At 35.9% G+C, this 21852-nt stretch overlaps 1 protein-coding gene across 1 annotated transcript in view; it reads right to left on the reverse strand.

Moving 5' to 3' along the window:
- The window catches only part of ADGRV1 (adhesion G protein-coupled receptor V1), a 712618-nt gene that overhangs the window by 645859 nt on the left and 44907 nt on the right, over positions 1–21852 (reverse strand). The window contains 7 exon segments of the mRNA XM_078151750.1: positions 7721–8050; positions 9106–9376; positions 10015–10036; positions 10039–10579; positions 15544–15657; positions 16518–16622; positions 19467–19562. Coding sequence (XP_078007876.1) covers positions 7721–8050; positions 9106–9376; positions 10015–10036; positions 10039–10579; positions 15544–15657; positions 16518–16622; positions 19467–19562 — 1479 coding nt within the window.

Genomic DNA, 21852 nt, shown 5'->3' on the forward strand with positions numbered 1-21852 from the left:
CACCAGAGTTTTCTACCTGAGTTTGATGAGGGGCCTCATGAGGCAAACCAGGTAATAGACAGTAGCTAGAAAAAAGAATGGCAGTGTCATTAGTCCTAGGGAGAACATAAAGCCAAAACTAGCTTTTAGATCACCAGTCTCTAGGCCCTTTTAGAAATCTTCTTCATGGCTCACTCTGAGGAAAATTAGCCTAATGGGAATTAAAGGTATTCAGTGTACTCTACCCATTTATAATCTCCAACAATCCAAAAGGCAGTGTAGTTTAGTGGGCAGAGAACTGGCCCTTGAGTCAGGAAGACTTGAGGCCCCTCACTCATACTTAAATGTGTGACCATGGATAGTCACTGTACATCTCTGCCCCCAAACAGCTCTCTTAGATTCTGATTGATTAAAAAAAAAAGTTGTTCATTTACAGTGGTATAGGGAGTCTCCACGATAAAATCTTAGGTCCAGACTAACTACCTACCTAAATACATATACACATACATACATACATACATACATACATACATACATACACACAACACATAGTCCTGGCTAGGAACTTTAATTTTCTTTTTGTTTGCTTTGGTTTTAATGTAAATAGTATTTTATTTTTTCCAATTACATGTATAGATAATTTTCAACATTCATTTTCATAAGATTTTGAGTCCCAAATTTTTCTCCCTCTCTCTGTTTTTTCCCTCCCCAAGATGGCAAGTAATATGATACAGGTTATACTTGTACAGTCATGTAAACATATTTCCGCTGTGAAAGAAGAAACAGTACAAAAGAAACAGACACACACACAAAACAAAGAAAGTGAAAGGTATCCTTTGATCTGCATTCAGACTCCATCGGTTCTTTCTCTGTATGTGGATAGCATTTTTCAACATGAGTCTTTCAGAATTGTCCTGGATCATTGTATTGCTGAGAAGAGCTAAGTCTATCATAGTTGATCATCCCACAATGTTGCCATTATTGTGTACAATGTTTTCCTGGTTCTACTCACTTCACTCAGCATCAATTCATGTAAGGAACTATACATTTTGAACTAATTTTGTACATTTCCAAGCACGGTGCCTATATAAGTCTAAGAAATCCTTTAGATAACACAATTAGATACTGAACCTAGCAAGAACAAATGTATTCTGCCATTTACTTATTTAATGTTACTTATTTAATTAAGTCACTAAATGAAGCCAAGGATATACTGATGGGCACTCATAATTAGCTTCTTCACTCTATTTAAAAGCCAGAGGTCAGGGCAGCTAGGTGGTGCAATGGATAGAGTACTGGCCCTGAAGTTTCCATTTTCAGTATGAAAAACACAGTCTTAAGAGTAGCTGGGGATTGTGCCCATTGGATTTGAGGTGGGTTTGGAAAAGAGCTGCCTCAATCAATGAAAAGAAAGGGCTTACAAACAGACCCTTTGGTAACATTAGCTATGGTGCTCTGCAGTGGAGAAAACATGTCATAAGTAATAGGGGCCTGAGGGAGGATGAAATGAGGAATTCGGAGTTCCTTAATTAAAAGCCTTTTGTATAAAGCTTTGGCTCCTTGGAGGAGCTGATGTTAAGAGGGCAGACAATATAGAACAAAACATTATGGGAAGGAAACTGACAAATGAGCACATTGTTTGCAATGTATTTGAAGTCTTTTTAAAGGACCTTAGTTCAAAAGGACCTGAGTTCAAATCCAGCCTCAGATCAAACACTTGACACTTACTCACTGTGTGACCCTGGGCAAGTCCCTTAATCCCAATTGCCTTTAAAAAAAAAAGCCAAAGGTCCATCCTAGTCCTGGCTCACCATCTTAGAAGAGCCTAAAGAAATCAGTGCATATACTTCTATCACCACTACTAGAAAAACAACCCAACACAAATGCTCTAACAATGAGACATCTTTCAGTAATTGTAGGCACTTAATAACTTGTGTACCAGGACTTCTGGGTCACATAAGCAGCAAGATGGAGGACTAGATATTTTCTCTGGTCCCTATAAGCTCTTAAACCTTCCCAAAACAGAAATTATACACCAAAGATAAAGCAACTTCAGCTGTCTCCATGGATCTAAAACAGGGCTTCTTAAACTTTTTCCATTTAAGATCCCTTCAGCACTTCTTAAACTGTGGGTCACACCCCATGTGGGGTTTAGGAAGTGTTGCTCACTCTAGAACATTCAAAATCCAAAAGAAGGTATTTTAAAAAATGAATTGACCTTCACCAACCCTGAGTTCACTCCATACCTCTCCCCAATATCCCACACTAGAGGAAGCAAAGCTGTACTAGTAGACTCAAGGACCAAAGGGCCTGCAACACAACACAACCCCACACCAGTCCCCCTCTGGAGATATGGAGACAGACAACAGAAGTATATTCTGCAATAGCCCAAGCCAACACAGACCTTCAGGAAGACAAATGAGCTTGGACAGGGCCACAACAGCCAGCAATGCTCTGGCAGGCCACCCCTTGGCACCAGCAATGCAAAGACCTGAAATGCCCAGATGGATAATAACAACATGGCAGCTCTCTGAAAAGCCAGAGAACTGAATAAAAGAGGGAGTGAGGCAGGACCGCAGGGTCCAGTTCTGTCCAAAAGTCACTTGGGGCAGAGACCTAGGCTAGTGAACCATGAATTACTTGGCATGGGAGGAGGCTGAGATGCTTTCAAATCCAGCCCCCAAAGAAACCACCATCAGAGGGGACAGAATCAGAAAGTGTGCAATAGGGGAAAATCAAGGAGAAAAAAAAAAGACTAATACCAAAGATCTCACAAAGAAGAGAACTCTAAGAACTTGAGCATAAGCAGATAAATCAACAGGGAAAGCTTTAACAAAAGAAGTAAATACAGCCTCCAGATCTAGTAAATGAGTTCAGGCATCTATGAATACATGCTTCAAAACAAAGGAAAATGATCCAACACTGATAAGATAGAGGATCTTGTGAAATGTGAGAATACTGAAACAGAACACACTTGTTCTTGAGTGTTTCAAAAGAGAAATGAGAATTACGAGAGCAGAATTTATGGCCTGCACAGAAAAAATAAAGATCAGAATAGAAAAACTGGAATCTGCAATGACAAGCCTCACCAGAAACAAACAAACAAAAAAAGAGAGTACAATAAATAGGAACTAAAAATACAAAATCAGAAGTGAAGAATAATCCAGGAGAAGCAAAATACAGTAACATTAAAGATATGTTCGTTATATATACAAGCAAAACATGATTGTCTTTAAAAAAAGGATACACAGAGACAACCTAAGGATCTTAAACCATAATGCAGGAAATCATAAAAGATAACTACCCAGAACTTCTGAACGCAGAAAATAAAATACCAATTAAAAGAATTCAGAGATCATCTCCAGAAAAAAAAAAAACCAAAGCTGCAAAGTTCCTTGATACACAATAGTTAAATTTAACAATTCAGAAACAAGTTCTGCAAGAGATCAGAAGACCTTCAAATACAAAGGAAAGGAAATTTGAATAGTGAAAGACTATTCTGCAACCACCATAAAACAAAGGAGGGAATGGAATAATGTGTTCTGAAAAGCAATGGAGCTCAGGAGGAAGCCCAGGGTAACCAAACCTGGAAATCTGAACTTAACCATAAATGAAAAAAAGATAGATATTCAATAATAAAGAGGCATGTAAAATATTTTTAGAAAGAGGAAGAAATTATTTGCTTCTCAAATAACCCAAATAACTGAAAGGCAGGAGGAATGAATAAATGTACCTTCCAGGATAGCAAAAGCAAAAAAAAGTAATAGTAGAGAGACCAGTAAGAGACTGCTTTACAGAAGGTGACAGGGGTAAAGGCAGAAGCCTAGTGGAAATAATAGTAAAGATGTGGGCCTGGGGCATTATGGATAGAACCTGGTGATACACTGCCTACCAGTGAATAATTGCTTTTTGTGGGATTACATTTCAAGACAGAAGGTTATATGACAGGGATAGGACCCGCAGGGTCAAATTAAGAAGAAAGTGTCCCCTCTGGTTTCAGAAAGAAAAAAGACTTCAGCGGAATAGGTAAGGAGGAAGGGGGAAGGAAGGAGGTCTTTTTGTTGAGTGGGAAGGATTCCACTGATGAATACTCCTATAGTTGAAGAGATGTTTTGTGAAGGGAGATTAGAATCTCACGGTGGGTATAGTCTGAGGGATTTGGTGCTTGAAAAGTCCCCTCAGCCTACCTCAGGAGAGAGGGACAACTGGTACCTAGGGGAGTGGAAAAGCATGAACCCAAAAAGGAGATTTCAAGGCAAATGGGGAAAAAAGATAACAAGAAGGGGATACAGTGGTGGGCTGTATAATCAGGAACATACATAGTAACGGACTCTGATGGAGCAGTGCCCCCTCTGCAACCTACAATAATTGACATTGTTCTGGGAATGATGCACAATGGAAAAGGGGAATCCTAGGAGCAAGCAGATCAAAGAACAATAAGTTCCCTTACTTCAAAAATTATTCTCAAAATCTGAGAAAGAAGGCACCCTACAAGAATACTTCCTGAGGAAAAAATACACTCCTAATAGCTAAACCAGGAAAAGATGAAACACAAAAAGAAAACAATAGGTCAGGGGCAGCTAGGTGATGCCGTGGAAAGAGCACTGGCCCTGGAGTCAGGAGGACCTGAGTTCAAATCTGGCCTTATACATATAACACTTACTAGCTGCATGACCCTGGGCAAGTCACTTAACCCCAATTGCCTAACCAATAAAAAAAAAAAACAGGTCAATATCATCAATGAACACTGACTCAAAAATTTTAAACAAAATCCTGTCAAACAGACCGTACCAATTTATCCATGAAATCCTTCATTATGACCAAGTGGGACTTATACCATGGATACAAGGATGGTTCAATATAAGGAAAACAATCAACCCACAGTCTACCCCTTCATAAAAATGAGAGGTTCAAAGGTCCAGACACATTGTACATTTTTTCAGACTTTTTGACCACTTGTACCATTTTTTTTCCTCTTTCTAAAAAAAAAATACTCCTTGTTATATGGGATGGTACTCTGGAAGTGGGAAGAGGTGGTTAAAAATTTATTTTAAGAAGTAATTGATTGGGGCAGCTAGGTGACGCAGTGGATAGAGCACTGGCTCTGGAGTCAGGAAGGCCTGAGTTCAAATCCAGCCTCAGATACTCAATCACTTGATACTTACTAGCTGTGTGACTCTGAGCAAGTCACTTAACCCCATCTGCCTCGGGGGAAAAAATTATTGATGTACTAAATAGATATATGTCATATCAAAGCTCTTCATCCTCCACAGTAAGGAAATCTACAATCCTTTGTCCTCTTTCCTTCCTTGCTTCTCAGGTTGTCTGTTTTGAACTTCAAAGAATTCCCTCTGTCTCTGTTTCTCTCTGTCTCCCTCTTTCTCTCTCTGTCAAATATCTCTCCCCTCCCTTGAACTCACTGTCTCTGACACTTAATTGATAATAAATCATGTAAGACCTTATAACAACATCCATATCATTATTTTTAATTGCTATTTAATTTAAAGTCTTGTCTAGACTGCACAATCCTTGATGGTAAGGGTCATGTTGCCCTTTAATTTCCTTGTATCTCCCTGTCTGCCTACCTAAGCGCTTACAAACAGAAAGCACTTAGTAAATATTGCCTTTCCTAAGAAAAAAAAAACTCCTACTTTCTTTTCCTTGGGTTTTAGTTAGTCGTCTATGAAAGATGCATTAACTTTTATAGGCCACTTGGTGAAAAATACTGTCAAAATACTGCAAAATAATATTGTAAAAAAAATAAGTAGCATTTCTTATTATTACTTCACCCAAGAGATCTGACTGAGTTAATGCAGCTGCCAAAGATATCTACCTTAAAAATTACAAAATACCATAGGAACTGGGAGAAGCTTTTCATTTAGTCATAATCTCTTTAGAATAAACAAGCCTTCAAACAGCAAACCTTAACCAATGGCTCTCTGGATGACAGGGCAGTGCAATATTGAAGCTGAAAGCATAACTAAAATAGGGCAAACCAGTACAACTCTATCCTCTAGACCAGACTTCTGGTGCCTAAAACACAACATATTCCAGCCCAGGAATATGTACAATGTACATAAAAACTTACTGGCTGTTTCTGAAGGCTTTTTTCAGGAGGTGCTGAAGTGGCCAAGGACTCATAAACACCCTTAATAACAGCAAGGACCAAATACTTTGTTATTTAATGTTCCATGTGAGCATATCTTCATTAACAAAGCCCAGATGAAAGGTGTCGTGACAATGAAGAGAACAGGAATAGGATGAATGTACATGTGATTGTGAGAAACTATGGTAACAGCATAATGTAATCTCATAATATAAATTCATAAGGTACTACAAAATATTCAGTTAACTTGCTGTAATCATGCAAACACCTTACTGAGGTGCCTTTAACCTGAAGTCTGGACTATTTTGCTTATCTTGTTGAGTATTTGTTTTGTTTTGTTTTGAGATTGGTTCTAATTCCCATGGGCTAGAAGTACAACAGCCACTCATGAGTACTGATCAGCAGAAAGCCTTGACCTGTGTCCAACCTAGAGAGGTTTGCCCTTCCACAGACAGAAAAACTTAAAAAAAGCAACCCTAATAACTCAGTCAAGCTCAGGATATGAGAGGTTTTTTTTTTTAAACCATTGTCTCTTCTGAGAAACAGAATGCAAAGAGAAAAAGAGGCCACTGGATAAAGTTCGGAATTTGTTACAGGAGCAAAGAACATAAAATGATGAAAAGCAAAAAATTGTCACTAATCCAGATACAATTCATAAAACAAATTTAAATTCACTTCTTTTCAAAATGCCTGCTGTGCCCTACATCTTTTAAAGTCACAGCCATACTCTTTCTATAACCCTTTAAGCTATAGTTTCAAAAATAAAAATCTCATCCCTCCCTGGTAAATGACAACTTGGATGTCCAGAATATTCAGGGAAAAGGAAGGGTCTGATTAATCAAACTTCCTGGGTAGTCAGAAGACACTTTCTCAAAGCATCATAGAATTTTAGAGCTGGAAAAGATAGATCACTTATATTAGAGGACTGAGGACAACAGAGTAGAACTGATTTACTTGCTAGTTAGTGGCAGATGCAGGATTACATTCATATCTTCTGACTCCAATCTCATATTCTTTCTACCACATAATGCTACCTTTCTTTTTTCCATCATATTGTTGTCTTTATAGATTCATCAGCCCACTCTCTTAATAATAAGCTGGTTTTCCTGCCATTTACTAAAAGTAGATAGAGTGCAAGGGGAAAATTCCATTTAATTGAAGTTTTTTGAACTGACGTTTTAATGTAGTAAAACAGAGATACATATTACTTTTCAAGAGCTCTAAGATCAGTACACATACTCTTGGGCCCAGATGTGGTAAGTAATCTAGTAAGGTAGAGGTACATTTACTCTTCAAGGTCTTTGAGGGTTCAGTACATATATTCTTGGTCCTAATACATATACTCTGGTTACCCTTTCATAACCAATTATAGCAATATGGCATAACAAATGACTCTAAAGTAAAAGAGGCACTTAACATCTTATTTTTTATTACCTAAGTGGACTGGTATGTGAAAAGTAGTCTGTAAATGGGACTATACTACATAAATGTGATTTTATTATTATTATTATTATTATTATTATTATTATTACTGAGTTAAGAATAGTGTAAACCAAGGCCCAGTGATACTCATTTCATATACAGCAAGAAGCTAATAATGTAATTTTTAACCAGATTATAGAACTAACAAAATACCTGCACTAGGAAATGGGCCCCATTTTGAAGGAATGCATCATTTCTTATGGGTAATTTCATAGTGACTTGAGTTTTCCACTCTGGAAAGATGAGACTATTTCTTCTAGACACATTTAAGATGCCATCTTTTGCTCGCAAAGGGTCCACAACTCCAGCAGGAATATAAAATGTGGAAAAAAACATCTTCACGTCGCCTTTAGTTCCTCCTTGTCTTGCAAAATTCAAGGATAGGAATCTTTCACCTGGGCTGCTTTCAATCTTCTGATCTTCCAAAGAATAAAACTTTATTAAACCATAAACATCATCACTGTCTTGGATGTAGAACAAAAGCTGCCACAAGAAAAAGAATTTAGACAATGCACAGAAATTAACAAATTATTCACATGCTAACATTACTCAAATTTTTACCACAAATTTGTACATATAGATCTAAGGATGTACATTTCTTAGTTATGCAAAAAAAGATTCCAGAATGAACTTTATATTTTGTATTAAACAACAGAAATAGAGAGGCAGTATGATGCAGAAGACAAAGAGTCCACTTTGGCATTAGGAAAGCATGAGTTTCAAGTCCTGTCTCTGACAAATACAGGTCTTATGAAACTGAGCTGATCACTTAAATTCCTAGGTGCTACAGGTTACTTTTTTTTGTGTGTGGTTCTGTTTTGTTTTGTTTTGTTTTTTGCTTAGGCAATCAGGGTTAAGTGATTTGCCCAAGGTCACACAGCTAGTAAGTGTTAAGTGTCTGAGGCTGGATTTGAACTCAGGTCCTCCTGACTCCAAGGCCAGAGCTCTATTCACTGCGCCACCTAGCTGCCCCAGGCAACTTTTTTAAGATTAGTAACTACAGGGGCAGCTAGGCAGCACAGTGGATATAGCACCGGCCCTGGATTCAGGAGGACGTGAGTTCAAATCCGGCCTCAAATACAGAACACTTACTAGCTATGTGACCCTGGACAAGTCACTTAACCCCATTGCCTAGCCAAAAAAAAAAAAAAGCATTAGGAATTACAGAGAAGAAGGTGACTTCACTGGTAGAGGGAATTTCCTTAACAAGAATTCCCTCTACCAACAAAATCACTAGTGCAGCTAAAAATAAACAATAGAAAAAAGAAAATGAATAGCAAAAACCTTCAACTTACAAAGAAAAAGCCTCAAATGAAAACAAGGTAGAGAGGGAGAGAAAAAGAGAAATAGAGGAAGGGAGGGAAGGAAGAAGGGAACAAAAGAAGGAAGGAACAAAGGAAGAAGGAAGAAAACACATTTGCTCAATTTGTTTTCTCTCGGCATGAAACCTGTAACTTAAATTTTACCTTCCCATGCAAAAATTTCAGCTTCCTTGCATCACACACAAAAAACATTGGAACAAAAGCCAAGAGCCTTACCTCTTCTGGCTCACTCACTTCTGCACCTCCTTGTACTGTATGAGGTAGAATTTGAAGTAGATAAGCTTCTGCCTCTTCAGGGAGATCATCATTAACAATAGTTAGAGGAATGGACGCAATCATCTGCCCTTGAGCAAAATGCAGAACACCTGAACTTGGCATGATGTCTGCTGTCACTGGAGCAGGATCGCTGCTATTCCGTGTCATGACCCAACTCACTGAAATGTCCCCATGAGTGCCACCATTCCTCACCACTGTGATTTCTTCAAACCTATAATTTTTAAAAAGAAAAATACATGCAGATGTACATATGTAAGATAATAGATTTATTATCATATTTATTATGTTATATTTACAGTATAGTTTATATTGATAAATATTATTGTAAACATAATTCTTATATCATAAATATTATTATGTGCTGTCTTCCCCCATAAGAATGTAAGCTCCTCAAGGGCAGGAACTGCCTTTCTTTTTTGCTTGTATTTAAATCATTTGGCATATAGTAAGAGCTTAATAAATTCTTGTTACCTAGTTGTATATACTTAGTTGTGCTATAACATATACAATAATTTTTTTCTCTTGGATATATGTGCCTTATGTGAATATGAACTTGTGAGAGAAAAAAAATTTAATATCAACAAAAATTGTTAACTCTCAGTAATAGAAATATACCTCAGACTTTCTAGTTAGCAACTTTCCTAAATCATACACCATAATTCCATCCTAATTTTTAAGTTGAAATAAAAGTAACTTCTCAACTGTGTAAGAAGGAAGACTTTCTCTATTTTATATATTGCTCAGTTTATTAGACAAACCACTAAATGAATTTTAATACCAATATACTAAGATGATAACCTAGGTAACAACAGGCATTTATCATAGCAACAGGGCAAAACTGACCCCTACCTTGAGACTCGGTCTTCATCATGATGACTGTCTGTTCAAACAAGATACTATTGAAAGATAGCACTCCATAAGGTTTGTCATTTGCCTTAATGGTGACTTGAACTGTGGAAGGGCTTAATAACACGGCATCTCCCTGTAAAGTGTCCTTAAGTAGGACGATAAGGAAGGATTCGGCAATCTCTGGTATGGCATCATCAATGATTTGAAATTTCAAATAGGATTCATGAACAAAAGGTGGGAAAAAAATAGTCATGTTTGGCTGAAGATCAATAAAATCTACATTTTGCTCTGCATGGGCTGTTGAATTCCCAGTCACAACAGCATAACTGATTGAAACTTGATGATCATCAGATCCAATCAAATTTCCACTCTCATTCTTACCACGAACCACTGGAATTGTTAGTATGTCTGCTTCCTCAGGCACCAAATAACTACTCTGGGTGAAGCGTATTGGACTGTCATTTTTCCGAATAACAACCTCAACCGAGTTTCTTGTAGTGTTGATCTCAGCCCCTCCCTCCACGCTTTTCAGCTGAACCAAAAACAGTTCATCATTTTCTGGTATCTGCCAAAGCAAAAATGAACACTAATGAAAAGAATAGCTCTGACAACACTAGCAAATCAAACTGCATATAAAGTCATTATTTTTTCCAATATGATTATGAATAAACCAAAACTATCTACCTAGAAATAGCAAATGGGAGCAATCAAAATCCCTTGACTGGAAGAAAATTAGTAAAACAATAAATAGCAAATATGAATCACGTAAAGGATATATGTTACAACTTAACTTACTAGCCCACTAGCGACTCTAAAGAATGTGTATTAAACCGCTATTTTTCTATGTCACTTTACACCAATTTCAGCAGGTTGCTGGTAACAGAAGCTGCAATCAGTGTCTATGACCATCTTGGAAACAAGGAGTACGTCCTGTCAGGTTCATTTTAGCATTCCAGTGATGTGCTTTGGCACTCAACAGTCACAAAAATCTCTGTCTTCTTCTGGTTTCTAATCCAACCATAGTCTGGCTCAGGCAAGGCGGCCATGATGTGCTTCAGGAAACAGTGGAAAACCACCAGAATCTGTGAAACATTTCTTCGGCATTTGTGACATTTTCATACAATTCCACAGAGTCATTTCCCTTTGGTGACCATTTGTTGACTGAATAAGTCATGTCAGAGCTGTGGTAGTTATACAGTAAAGTTGTTTGGGGTTTTTTCTCCATTTTTTTACTACTTCATATTGATTTTTTTTCTTTTATAAGTTGATGATCTGACTTCATAAGTAGCTAATTCTAAAATGACTCCTATGTGGGTAGTCATTTTCTGTCCTTTCAAATATATTCAATTTAATTTTTATGGCATTATCTGGTGTTTGCCAGGTCCAGTAGCCTCCACATCTTTCCTTTATTTCCACTGTTTATTTGGTTTTTTAATGTTTTTGTTTTCACATTACAGACACTCACAAATCACTCCCACTTGAAGTTTCATGAGGAAAAGTAAGAGAAAGGGGAAAAAAATATTCCTGTCCTCAAGGAGCACATAATCTAATGGAGGAGGCAAAACATACACACAAGTGACATACAGAGTAAATGTAGGTAACATGACAGGTTACCATCTCAGAAGACTAGGAAAGGTACCTACAGAAGATTTGATTTGCCTGTAGTCTTGACAGAAGCTAGGAAAACCAAGAAGCAAAGGAAAGGGGACAGAGCATTCTAGGCATGAGTCTTTTATTCTGATTCTTCTTCTCAGTTACTTATTTATTTTGCATTGCAGCTTGTTCTCACCTATCCTGTGATTGTACAAAGCCACAGTGATATCTACAGTGATACTCATTTTTAATTCCTCCGAACTGTAGTGTTCCATGACTTGTGTAGGGATGTGCTGATAATTGCTTAACAACTGGTTCTCCATCTCAAAAAAAAAATGTATATGCAACACACTTTTAAGTTCAATTTGCATTTTTAACATTTTTCCATTACTTTAGTAAGTCTAGACAATCAACAAAACAATAAAGCAAGCTCTGATTTGTAGTATTTATTGGCTTCCAAGGTGTAAATGCTCACACTAAAAATTTAGTTATTGACTCTCTTAAGGTGTCTAACTAAGTACTTAGCTGGTTCTATATAAATCCTGAAGGCATTATTCATTGTGATACAGTTGGGTTTCAATTACTTTCATTAAAAGATTCTATTTTTTCCAACCACATGAAAAGCTAAATTTATTAGCTCACCAAATAAGTTCCAAAATTTTATTTGATATTTTAGAATACAATTTACATATAGTATCACAAATAAATGAACTTGACATAAATTACTTAGCACAATAAATTGCTGTCAACTTATCTCAAGATAGTACAAGCTATCTCCAGAACACTCCTGCTTATGAGTCACCACTAGTAGAATTTCTAGGAGAAATTTAGGGTCATTAAAGAAGTTCTGCAATTTCCCAAAGGCAATTCAAATCATTTTAGTTCTAGGCCCAGCTCAGTTTCAATTTGAAAGATATTCAGGAGAAGAAAATGGTCAACAGTGTCAAATGCAGTAGAGAAGTCAACAAGGATGAGGCCTGAGAAAAGACCACCAGATATGGCAATTAAATGACCTGGCTAACTTGGAGGGAGCAGCTTCAGACAGGACATAGGAAGACACATTACAACAGGTTGAGAAAGTGAGTGAAAGAAGAAACAATGAAGACAATGAGTACTGACAGCTTTTATTAAGAATATGGCTATGAAAGGGAGGAAAGAAAAAGGACAATAGCTTGAGGGATTAACAGAGTCTATTGAGGACTTTTTCAGGATAAGGAGAGACTTGGGCATACTGGTAGGCAAGAGGAAAGGAATCGGCAGTTACAAGAGACTGAAGATTAGAGGAATGTAGATAATTATCAGGGAAATCTAATAGTAAAGACAGAGGGGAAGAGGATCAAGGGCACATGTAGAAAGGTTGGCCTTAACGAAAAGGAACAATCACAAAACACTAACCTCAGGAGTATCAAATGCAGATAAACTAAGAAGCAACAAAAAGACACATGGTAGTTGGATAGCTATCAAAATAAAAAAGCATACTTAACTATTGTACTTTCTGATTTAGTTATGCAAAGGCCTATTAAGGGGTCCCCTGAACTTGTCTTTTTGAGTTGCCGTATTTTCCAGAAAGATTGGACCTAGAGCATGCAGGAGGCCCTGAATGTGTCAGGGACATAATTTGTTGTTTGCATCCCAAATCAGACTTCCTGTGTGTCCTTGGGAGTCAAGACAGGCACCAGTCTGCACTAGGCTAAGAAAGTGCTTGTACAGCTGGGACCTATGTAGATGAGCAAACCATCCTATCTTCATAGTCTAACAATTCTTAAGGGGAAAAAAATGTGGTTTTTGCCATTGGCCTGCTCCTCCTCTTGGGAAGGGGTTTTGTCTTTTTCCCATCTTTACTGAAACTTTCCCCACCTTTACTGAGCCTTTCTCCCTCCCTTGCCATGCCCTCTTGGGTAAAGATTTTTGGTTATCTTCTCCTTCCTTTGTCCTGTTGTTATAAAAATGTAAACTTCTGTATGGATTGTGAATTCTTTGGGTTCCATACCTTTTTTCATTTCTTTTGTGATAACCTAGTTTTCACGTAAGCTTCCTGAAGTTGTGATTGCCTGTTGACAGGTATTCCCTGAATTGTGGTTTTACATGAATCCTCAAGGCATTATTCATTGTGATACAATAGGTCTTCAATTACTTTCAAACATGTTATTATTAGAAATTAAAAGATTCTGTTTTTACACGAAAAGCTAAACTTATTACCCCATCAAATAAATTCCAAAATTTTGGAATACAATTTACATATTGTATCACAAATAAATTAACTTAAAATAAATCACTTAAAATGAATCAGTATTCATTTGCAACAAAACACAAAAAAAATTAATTACAATTCTTCAAAAGATCCATGATTTTATCAATATGGGTACTGCTCCTTCTGCCCTTAGATAAAATTAGACAATTAGATAAAATTGATAAGTTGTCATGGCCCAAAAAATTCGTTGCCTAAAATCCAACCTTCTAGGAAGGAAACTCTCTCTCCAGATAGCACAACCTATCTATACCTTCAATTGAAGATTTAAAGGCCATTTTAATCTACTACATAATGAAACAGTGGACTAAGACTTTTGAGGAGGCTTTTTGAATAAATTTAAAAATTTTTAATAAACAATTTTTATGTAATATATATCCTGTGGTATGTCTGATTTCTTTTAATTTCTTTCATTTTTTTTGGTAAAGCAATCAGGGTTAAGTGACTTGCCCAGGGTCACACAGCTAGTAAGTGTCAAGCATCTGAGGCCAAATCTGAACTCAGTTACTCCTGACTCCAATGCTGGAACTCTATTCACTACACAACCTAGCTTCTCCTATTTCATTTTTAAAAAAATGAAGTGACTTTTTTTTCTTTCATACTCACCTGCTAATCAGTCATTGCTAGATCATTTTCTTGAGCCATGGGAATATATATGAAATTTTTTATAGTACCCAAGCCATTTTTTTTCTTGTTTGGCTAGTATGAATTATACTTACATGCTAATGTTACTCTGTTCCCTTCACTAAAGAAATCACAGGTCCTAACATACATGAGTGTATGTAAATATGTCTATGTATGTGTGTGTGTGTATATATGTATATATATATACATATATATGTGTATGTATATACACATATATATACATATATGCTTGATTATACACATATATGACATATGACAACGGATTTGGAATAGCTGTATATCCATGTGCAATCTGAGAACATCACTAAATTACTAACATTACTAAAAATAATCAATGTAATTTTAAATGTGTTTATTATATGCATATTAGAGACTACTAGTATTAAAACCACTATCTTATATTTGTACAGCTTTTTACTTTTCCAGTTCGGCATAGCAACAAACTCTAAAAATGAAATTAAAAAATCTGTAAATTTCTTAGCACAGTGACTGACAATAAATGTTTGTTTCTTTCATTTCTCCCCAGTAAGTTAAATAAATCAAGTATTTATGTAATGGAGTAGTTAGACAGCACAGTGGATAGAGCTCCAGGTCTGTAGTCAGAAGGACCTAAGTTCAAATTTGGTCTCAAACACTTACTAGCTGTGTGACCCTGGGCAAGTCACTTAACCCTGTTTGCCTCAGTTTTGCCATTTTAAAAATGATTATGGAGAAGGAAATGGCAAATCACTCCAGTATCTTTGTCAAGAAAACCCTAAAACGGATCACAAAAAGTCAGACATGGCTAAAAGAGCTGAAAAACAACAACAATTTATGTAGTACAAGCAAAAAGTGGGAAAACAGTTTTGCCCTCTTACCCTCACTTACCATCATTACTGGCCATAGTTCATAGTTTTATTTAGGATTTTGAAAGTCTTTGCTTCAAGGTCAACTGTACAAGCATGACACAATTTAATATATGATTTTAAAAAAAGGTAGTTTATCTTAATTTCTGATGCACAAATACAATATTCTGTACATCAAAGTACTTAATTTTTTCTCACCTCATCATCCAGTACCGTCAAGTTATAAACCACTATTGCTCTACCAGGAGGGAAGGTGATAGTTCCCTTAACTGGACTTAAATCTTCTTCAGGTGGGTTTGGACCACCCTCTACCTGCAAAAAAATTATAAGATATTACTAAATAAATGCAAATTAATTTGCAGCATCTAAAAAATGTATAGCATTAGTAGCACTCTAGTGGTAGTAATTTATAGGATTCCAGAGACTACTGAAAGATTCTCTGCACAATCAATTATACTTAGTAACAGCCTCTCAAGATGTTATGAAGTTTAGCCTTCAAGATGCTAATACTAAGGTTACCATAAGTATATAAGTAAGCTCAAAGGTTCTAGGTTATCAGCATCTTTTTTTCAGCTATTTAATCAAAGGTAAAAGGTACTTCCATGAACATCAATTGCATTAGTGGAAAATTATTATCTTTTCCAGAAATAAAATTTTTTTAAGGAAAGAATAATGACTTCATATTTTAATCTTTTCAAGTAGCATATAATCACATGATAGGTAACTTCATAAAGTACCAAAATTAGTTAAATATTTATGTATGAATTTTAAAGGTTATAAAAATACTATGTTTTTACTCACGCATTAAATAGAAAATTAAATAATCTAACATGATAATTCTACCCATGTGTATGCCTGAGGAAGAAACTCAGCTTCATATCCACTATGAAAATTCTTATGTCTAGACGATTTAAAATATTCCAACTGACATTTCATATGTTGAATTTCAATGATTTATTACCCAAATTTATTTATTACCTCAAATTCAGAGTAAGACCACTAATGAACATCTGTCATAAAAACATTGCATTGCAGTATTTATATCAAGGTTATAAAAACATTCCTATATTAAATCAGTTTCATGTTTATGATCAAAACTATGACTTTTTCAATGTAAGCTATCTACTAAATCTAAGAGGTATAAATTTAAAGCTATTTTTAAACAAACTTACCTCAAAATTCACAGTTACACTCCCATAGGTTCCTTTTTCTCTAATCAGAATGAGAGGTACAGATTCATTCCTGCCCCTGGGCTCGTTCACTGTGATTAAGGAATGCTAATGGGAAAAGCGGAGACAGGTAATCAGGTGCTAAACAAATGTCATAGTAAAAAAAAAAAGTCATAGCAGAAAGGGGTTTAAAAAACCATTACCATAGAAATATTAAATGCTCACAGGCAAGTTAATAGAGCCTGTAAAATGTCCACTAAGAATAGTGTATTGCCTAACAATGAACTAGCTCTGAGAACAATAGCACTTAAAGACTACAAGTAAAAATAATCCAGTTACCAAATCCAAGGCAACAGAGTATAGTACAAAGAGTCTTGGAGTAGGGGTTAAAAGATCTGGGTTCTAGTCCTGACTCTTCTCCCTACCAATAAAACTGAACTTCTTTGTGGCCCAGTTTCTTAATCTGTACTCAATGAGTCCCAAACAGTTCCAAATTTTGTATTATCTACTTTTATTTCCCATAATGATGCTCAATAAAATTGTAACTTTTAGTGATCTATATTTCTTCATCATGTAAGAAATCATCACAAGTAGTTTTCCTTTTTAGGTCCAAGAAACTACCCTCCTAAAAGATCCTTCTACCAATTGGTGATTCAAGAAATGTACAGTCAATATCCTCTGGCCTCCAGATCAGGGGTTCTTAACCTGGGGTCCATAGATCAGTAAGAGGTCTAGATTTCAAGGAGTCTGGAAACTTGGATGAGAAAAAATGCTTTCGCTAACCTCATACTGTAATTTAGAATTTCCTTCAGTCATGAATTTTTGGAAAAACAAACACTATTTTGAGAAGAAGTTCTTAAGCTTTACCAAACTGCCAAAGGGGTCAACGACTCAAAAAAGATTAAAAACCCCTAAACAGTCTAAATTGTGTATATTAAAAATAAGGACTAATGCCACTTGCCATATACCACTATCTTAGGTTGAATCAGTACTTGTGAAATTATGTTCCTATTAACTCATTGAGAAACACCATGGTGGGTGTAGTTGATTAAAGAGTTCATCTCTATACACATGAGAAAGACCAGGATTCAAGCCTCACCTCTGAGGCAAAATGTGTGATCCTGGGCAAGTCACTCAACCTCTCATTGCTTCAGGCAACCGTCTAATAACACTAAAAATTATAAAGCAGGTGCTGATTTGTACTGGTGGACATTTTCCTCCCTAGCATCTCCAAAGCAATGAAACTGCAGGTCCAATTTAAAAAAAAACCCAAAACATATATATGCTATAACCTTATTCTACATTGGCACTTAGAGTTTATAAATACTTCCACATACATTATCTTATTTGATCTTCACAATAACCCTGTGGGATAGAGAGGACAAGTCCCATCTTACAGATGAAAAAATTAAGGCTCAGATACCACAGCTAACAACTAGAATCAAGGTCTTCCTATTCCTAATTTTATGCACTTTTACATTACAGTATGAAGCCTCCCAAGATTCAAGCAAGTATAATGAGAATATATTTATTCTTCATTCTCATCAACAGTCTAGATTGTCTTAGCATCTTTTTGTGGGTTTCTTCCTGGAGTAGTCCAGCACAACTGACAGACTAAAACTTGGTTGCAGTATCATTCATAATTACTAATGCATCCTTACGTCAAGGGGAGCTTGTCAGAGTGCCTATCATTCAGCTCATTTTTCATGTTTTTCCCTCTTACCTATCCACTGCCCCAGATAGAGAAACAAATCAGTTGCTGATAGCTTTTTCTGGTAGGGTCAAGTCAGGAGAGGGAAAAAAACAATAGGCAGTAAAGCCAAGAAGCAAGGAGAGATGAGTGCATAACAAAAGAGGAGACCATGGGGCAGTGATCACTGCAATAAGTTGTGAAGAATGAATGGGTAGTGAAACAATAGCATCTAATCAGTGTTAGAGGCAAGACCAAGATTCAACATTTGATTGAATTTGTAATGATATGATTTAAGTGGAGAGGGCTTGTTGCTGAACAAGCTCCTGAGAGGTCATTTCTACCAAGAGCTAGAACCTACTCCCAGAAGCTAGAGCTGTATCGTAGTCCTCAACTTCATTCCTTTTCCCCAAAATGCCTGCAGGAGATTAGAGGCATGGACAGATTGGAAATGGTAAAGAGAAGAGGAAGAAGGATGAAGAAACACTTGAGTTGCTTTCCTCCTATCTTAGCATTTAGGTGGTGCAGTGGATAGCGCACCACTGGACCTGAAGTAAGGAAGATCTGAATTTAAATTTGGCCTCAGATGTTGACTAACTGTGACTCAGACAAGTCACTTAAACCTATGTTTGCCTCAGTTTCTTCATTTATAAAATAGGGCTGATAATAGCCTCTCAGCATTGTTGTGAAGATCAAATGAAATAATATTTGTAAAGTGCCTGGCACACAGTAGGTGCTATAGAGATGTTAGCTATTATTATTCTTTTCCTGCACTTCAAGTAATAAATATGTCAGTAATGCTTTTAAAAGACTATACATAATGATGTCTGAACAAACTATCTCTATATTCAAAATGTTAACAGACCAACTAAATTAAAAGATAAAAAAATCCAGCATACTAAGTAATTACTATGTAATTCCCACAGACTATTCCATGATCAAACAATCACTTTGGGCAATTGAAACAGGAAAATTTAACTTAGATTGCATGTACCTCCTTCCACTAAAGTCCTATGCCAAGGATAAACAATGGCATGGAGGCTACTCTGAGTCATCAATGGCTGTGCTAACAGAGCTAAGCCTGAGGACACTATGCCAGGTTGAAATATTTCAAGTAACTGGTTACATGCTTCACAAAGAGACAGATTCGGTCATATGCCAAAACAGAATGGTGTCTATATACAAATATAGTGCTATAAATTGAAGTAAATCAACTACTAAATTTAAATTACAAAGATTAAGTTATGTAGGATCAATCATACCATATCGAATGAAATAACTCCAAAGGCATTGTCATTTGATAGTATGGTCACAGTCACAGACCTTGGCCAACCAAGCTTTATCTTTGATGATGGTTTCTAAAATGAATAACACATAAATAAGAAAAGAATGAAAAAAAAGTTCATTTTCAGTAGGATTTTTTTTCAGACTCTAAATTGAAATGTAAGTAAATTTTTAATGCATACTTTGAGGAAAAAGTCAAATAAATTCAAAAACTGAAAAAAAAATTCCCAACTAAACAACAAAGTCCTCAAAACAGGTTTTGAAAACCATAAATCACAATCTGACAAATAAGGAACCAAGTATGGAGTGCATAATTCTGTAAGAAAAATTTTACCAGTAGAAACTGCAGAAACTAAGAAAATAATTTTTCTCCTATGAATTAAAAGCCTATAGGTCAAAGTAAACATTATTTTATAATAGTGAGAAAATTTCTCTATGAAATGTCTACTAATATTCATTAGTGGCACAAAATGACCTAAAGGAAAAAGTAAATTGAAAGGCAAAAGACATTTATTATTTGAAACAACAGGTGACTCTATAAATGAAGTGATACACTAAAAATATGTGACAATGAAAACAGAAATATCATATTAGTAATAATTTCAAAACTATTTTTAAAAATTAACTAGAAAAATTTGAGATTATTTGCATCATTCTCATAGAGCAAGAAGTAGAGAGTGATTAACTCTCATCCTATTCAAGTATTTTTCTCAGGGATGTTGCAAATTCCTGAGGGACTGGGAACTTCCCATTTCCTCACCAAGTGGTCTCTCCTCCTTTTTGTACCCTTCCCCTTTGAAGTCAGGAGGCATGACCATTCTTTGTGTTTATATGTGTATGAGTGGGTGTGTATATATGGTTGGGAGGGAGGGTGAGAGAAGGGAGAGAAAGTGAGCCTAGGAAGAAGACAATACTTGTTTCAGTATTCATGAAAGAAATTCTTAAGTAAGCTGAGTGGACCAGAAAACTACATTGTAAAATGCATCTTTAGAGCAGGAGGAACAATCCATCTGTGTCTGCAGAACAGGAGCTCAAGTAGCTTTCACTAAAGTCCAGAGCACTAACCATTCAACAGGGCTAGCTATAACCCAAATATCTAAGGTTTTAAAGTAAACTAAGGTGTTATGCATTATTAGCAAGAATAATAATATCCATTAACAACTATATAATACAAGATTGATCTCAATGTATACTTGAAGCAGTAATATGGATGGTATATTTAGAAAGTACCCAATATCAGAGTTTACACCATCTTGAGGAAGAGAAGAAAATTTAGAACTCAAAATCTTATAGAAGTGAATGTTGAAAATTAAAAATAAATAAATGATTTTTTTAAAAAAAGAAAGTATCTAAACAAAAATTCATATAATTTTAATAAAATGAAGGGTCCCCAAGACAGCTATAGAAAGCTTAATACTTCCATATCCAACAGGAAAAAAAAGATTCATAGATGTTCTCAGAGAGCATGATTAATAAGTTTAAAACTTACAGAAAAAATTTCTGGAACCGACTCCACAGCTGCTAAAAAGACTTATTGTCACCAGAATTATCTAATGTGACCAAAAATGGTTTACCTCCAGATGGAGCCTATGAAACAGCTAAGATCCCAGATAGGAATCAAAAGGCCACCCCAAGGGCAACATCAACGTGAACTCAACCAACAATGTCTATGTCAAACAAGTGACTTATGTAGATATGTTAACTGAAACAGAGGGATTCATAATAATGATATGATACCAATATATTGCCACCAGAAGTTACAGAAAGTAGAAATGCTGTGCAACATATCACTACAGGTTATAAAAACTTACCATCTACCAAATACCTAGAAGGAAAAGAACTCGTGGCCAGAATTATGCATGAGAAACTTGCTATTCATAAATTAACAGATGATAAATATCCATACTACAAATACAGACTCTAAAATAGCTTTGATAAATCAAAAAATTGTACTGAAACTGGAACATTATCACAGACAAAACTGTGCCTGTAATCACCTAGGTATGATTTGATTGCTAAACATTTAAGAACAATGTTTTTAAGAGATGTCCTAATCTCCAAACTACATGGAAAGAAAAACTTTCAAAAAACACAGATCTAGAAGAAGAAATTAAACTCAAGTGGTAACATGATGAAGTCCATATCATCCCTATCATTCTGTCTGCTACTGAAGTTGTCTCAAGGAAACCTGTAGAAGATGAAATTAAAGCCCAACACTTTTATTCATTTAAAAAAGCAGGAATCTTATTACCACCGAAACAGTTCTCAAAATATTAAATATTAGAGAATGAGAGCAGAATAGGACCGATTCTATCAGAATGTCATCAAACAATATGAGAATGAGATAACAACATCAGTAAAACT

Source organism: Phascolarctos cinereus, unplaced genomic scaffold (genome assembly GCF_003287225.1).
Source record: "Phascolarctos cinereus isolate Bilbo 61053 unplaced genomic scaffold, phaCin_HiC Scaffold_4;HRSCAF=312, whole genome shotgun sequence".
Classification (NCBI taxonomy): domain Eukaryota; kingdom Metazoa; phylum Chordata; class Mammalia; order Diprotodontia; family Phascolarctidae; genus Phascolarctos; species Phascolarctos cinereus.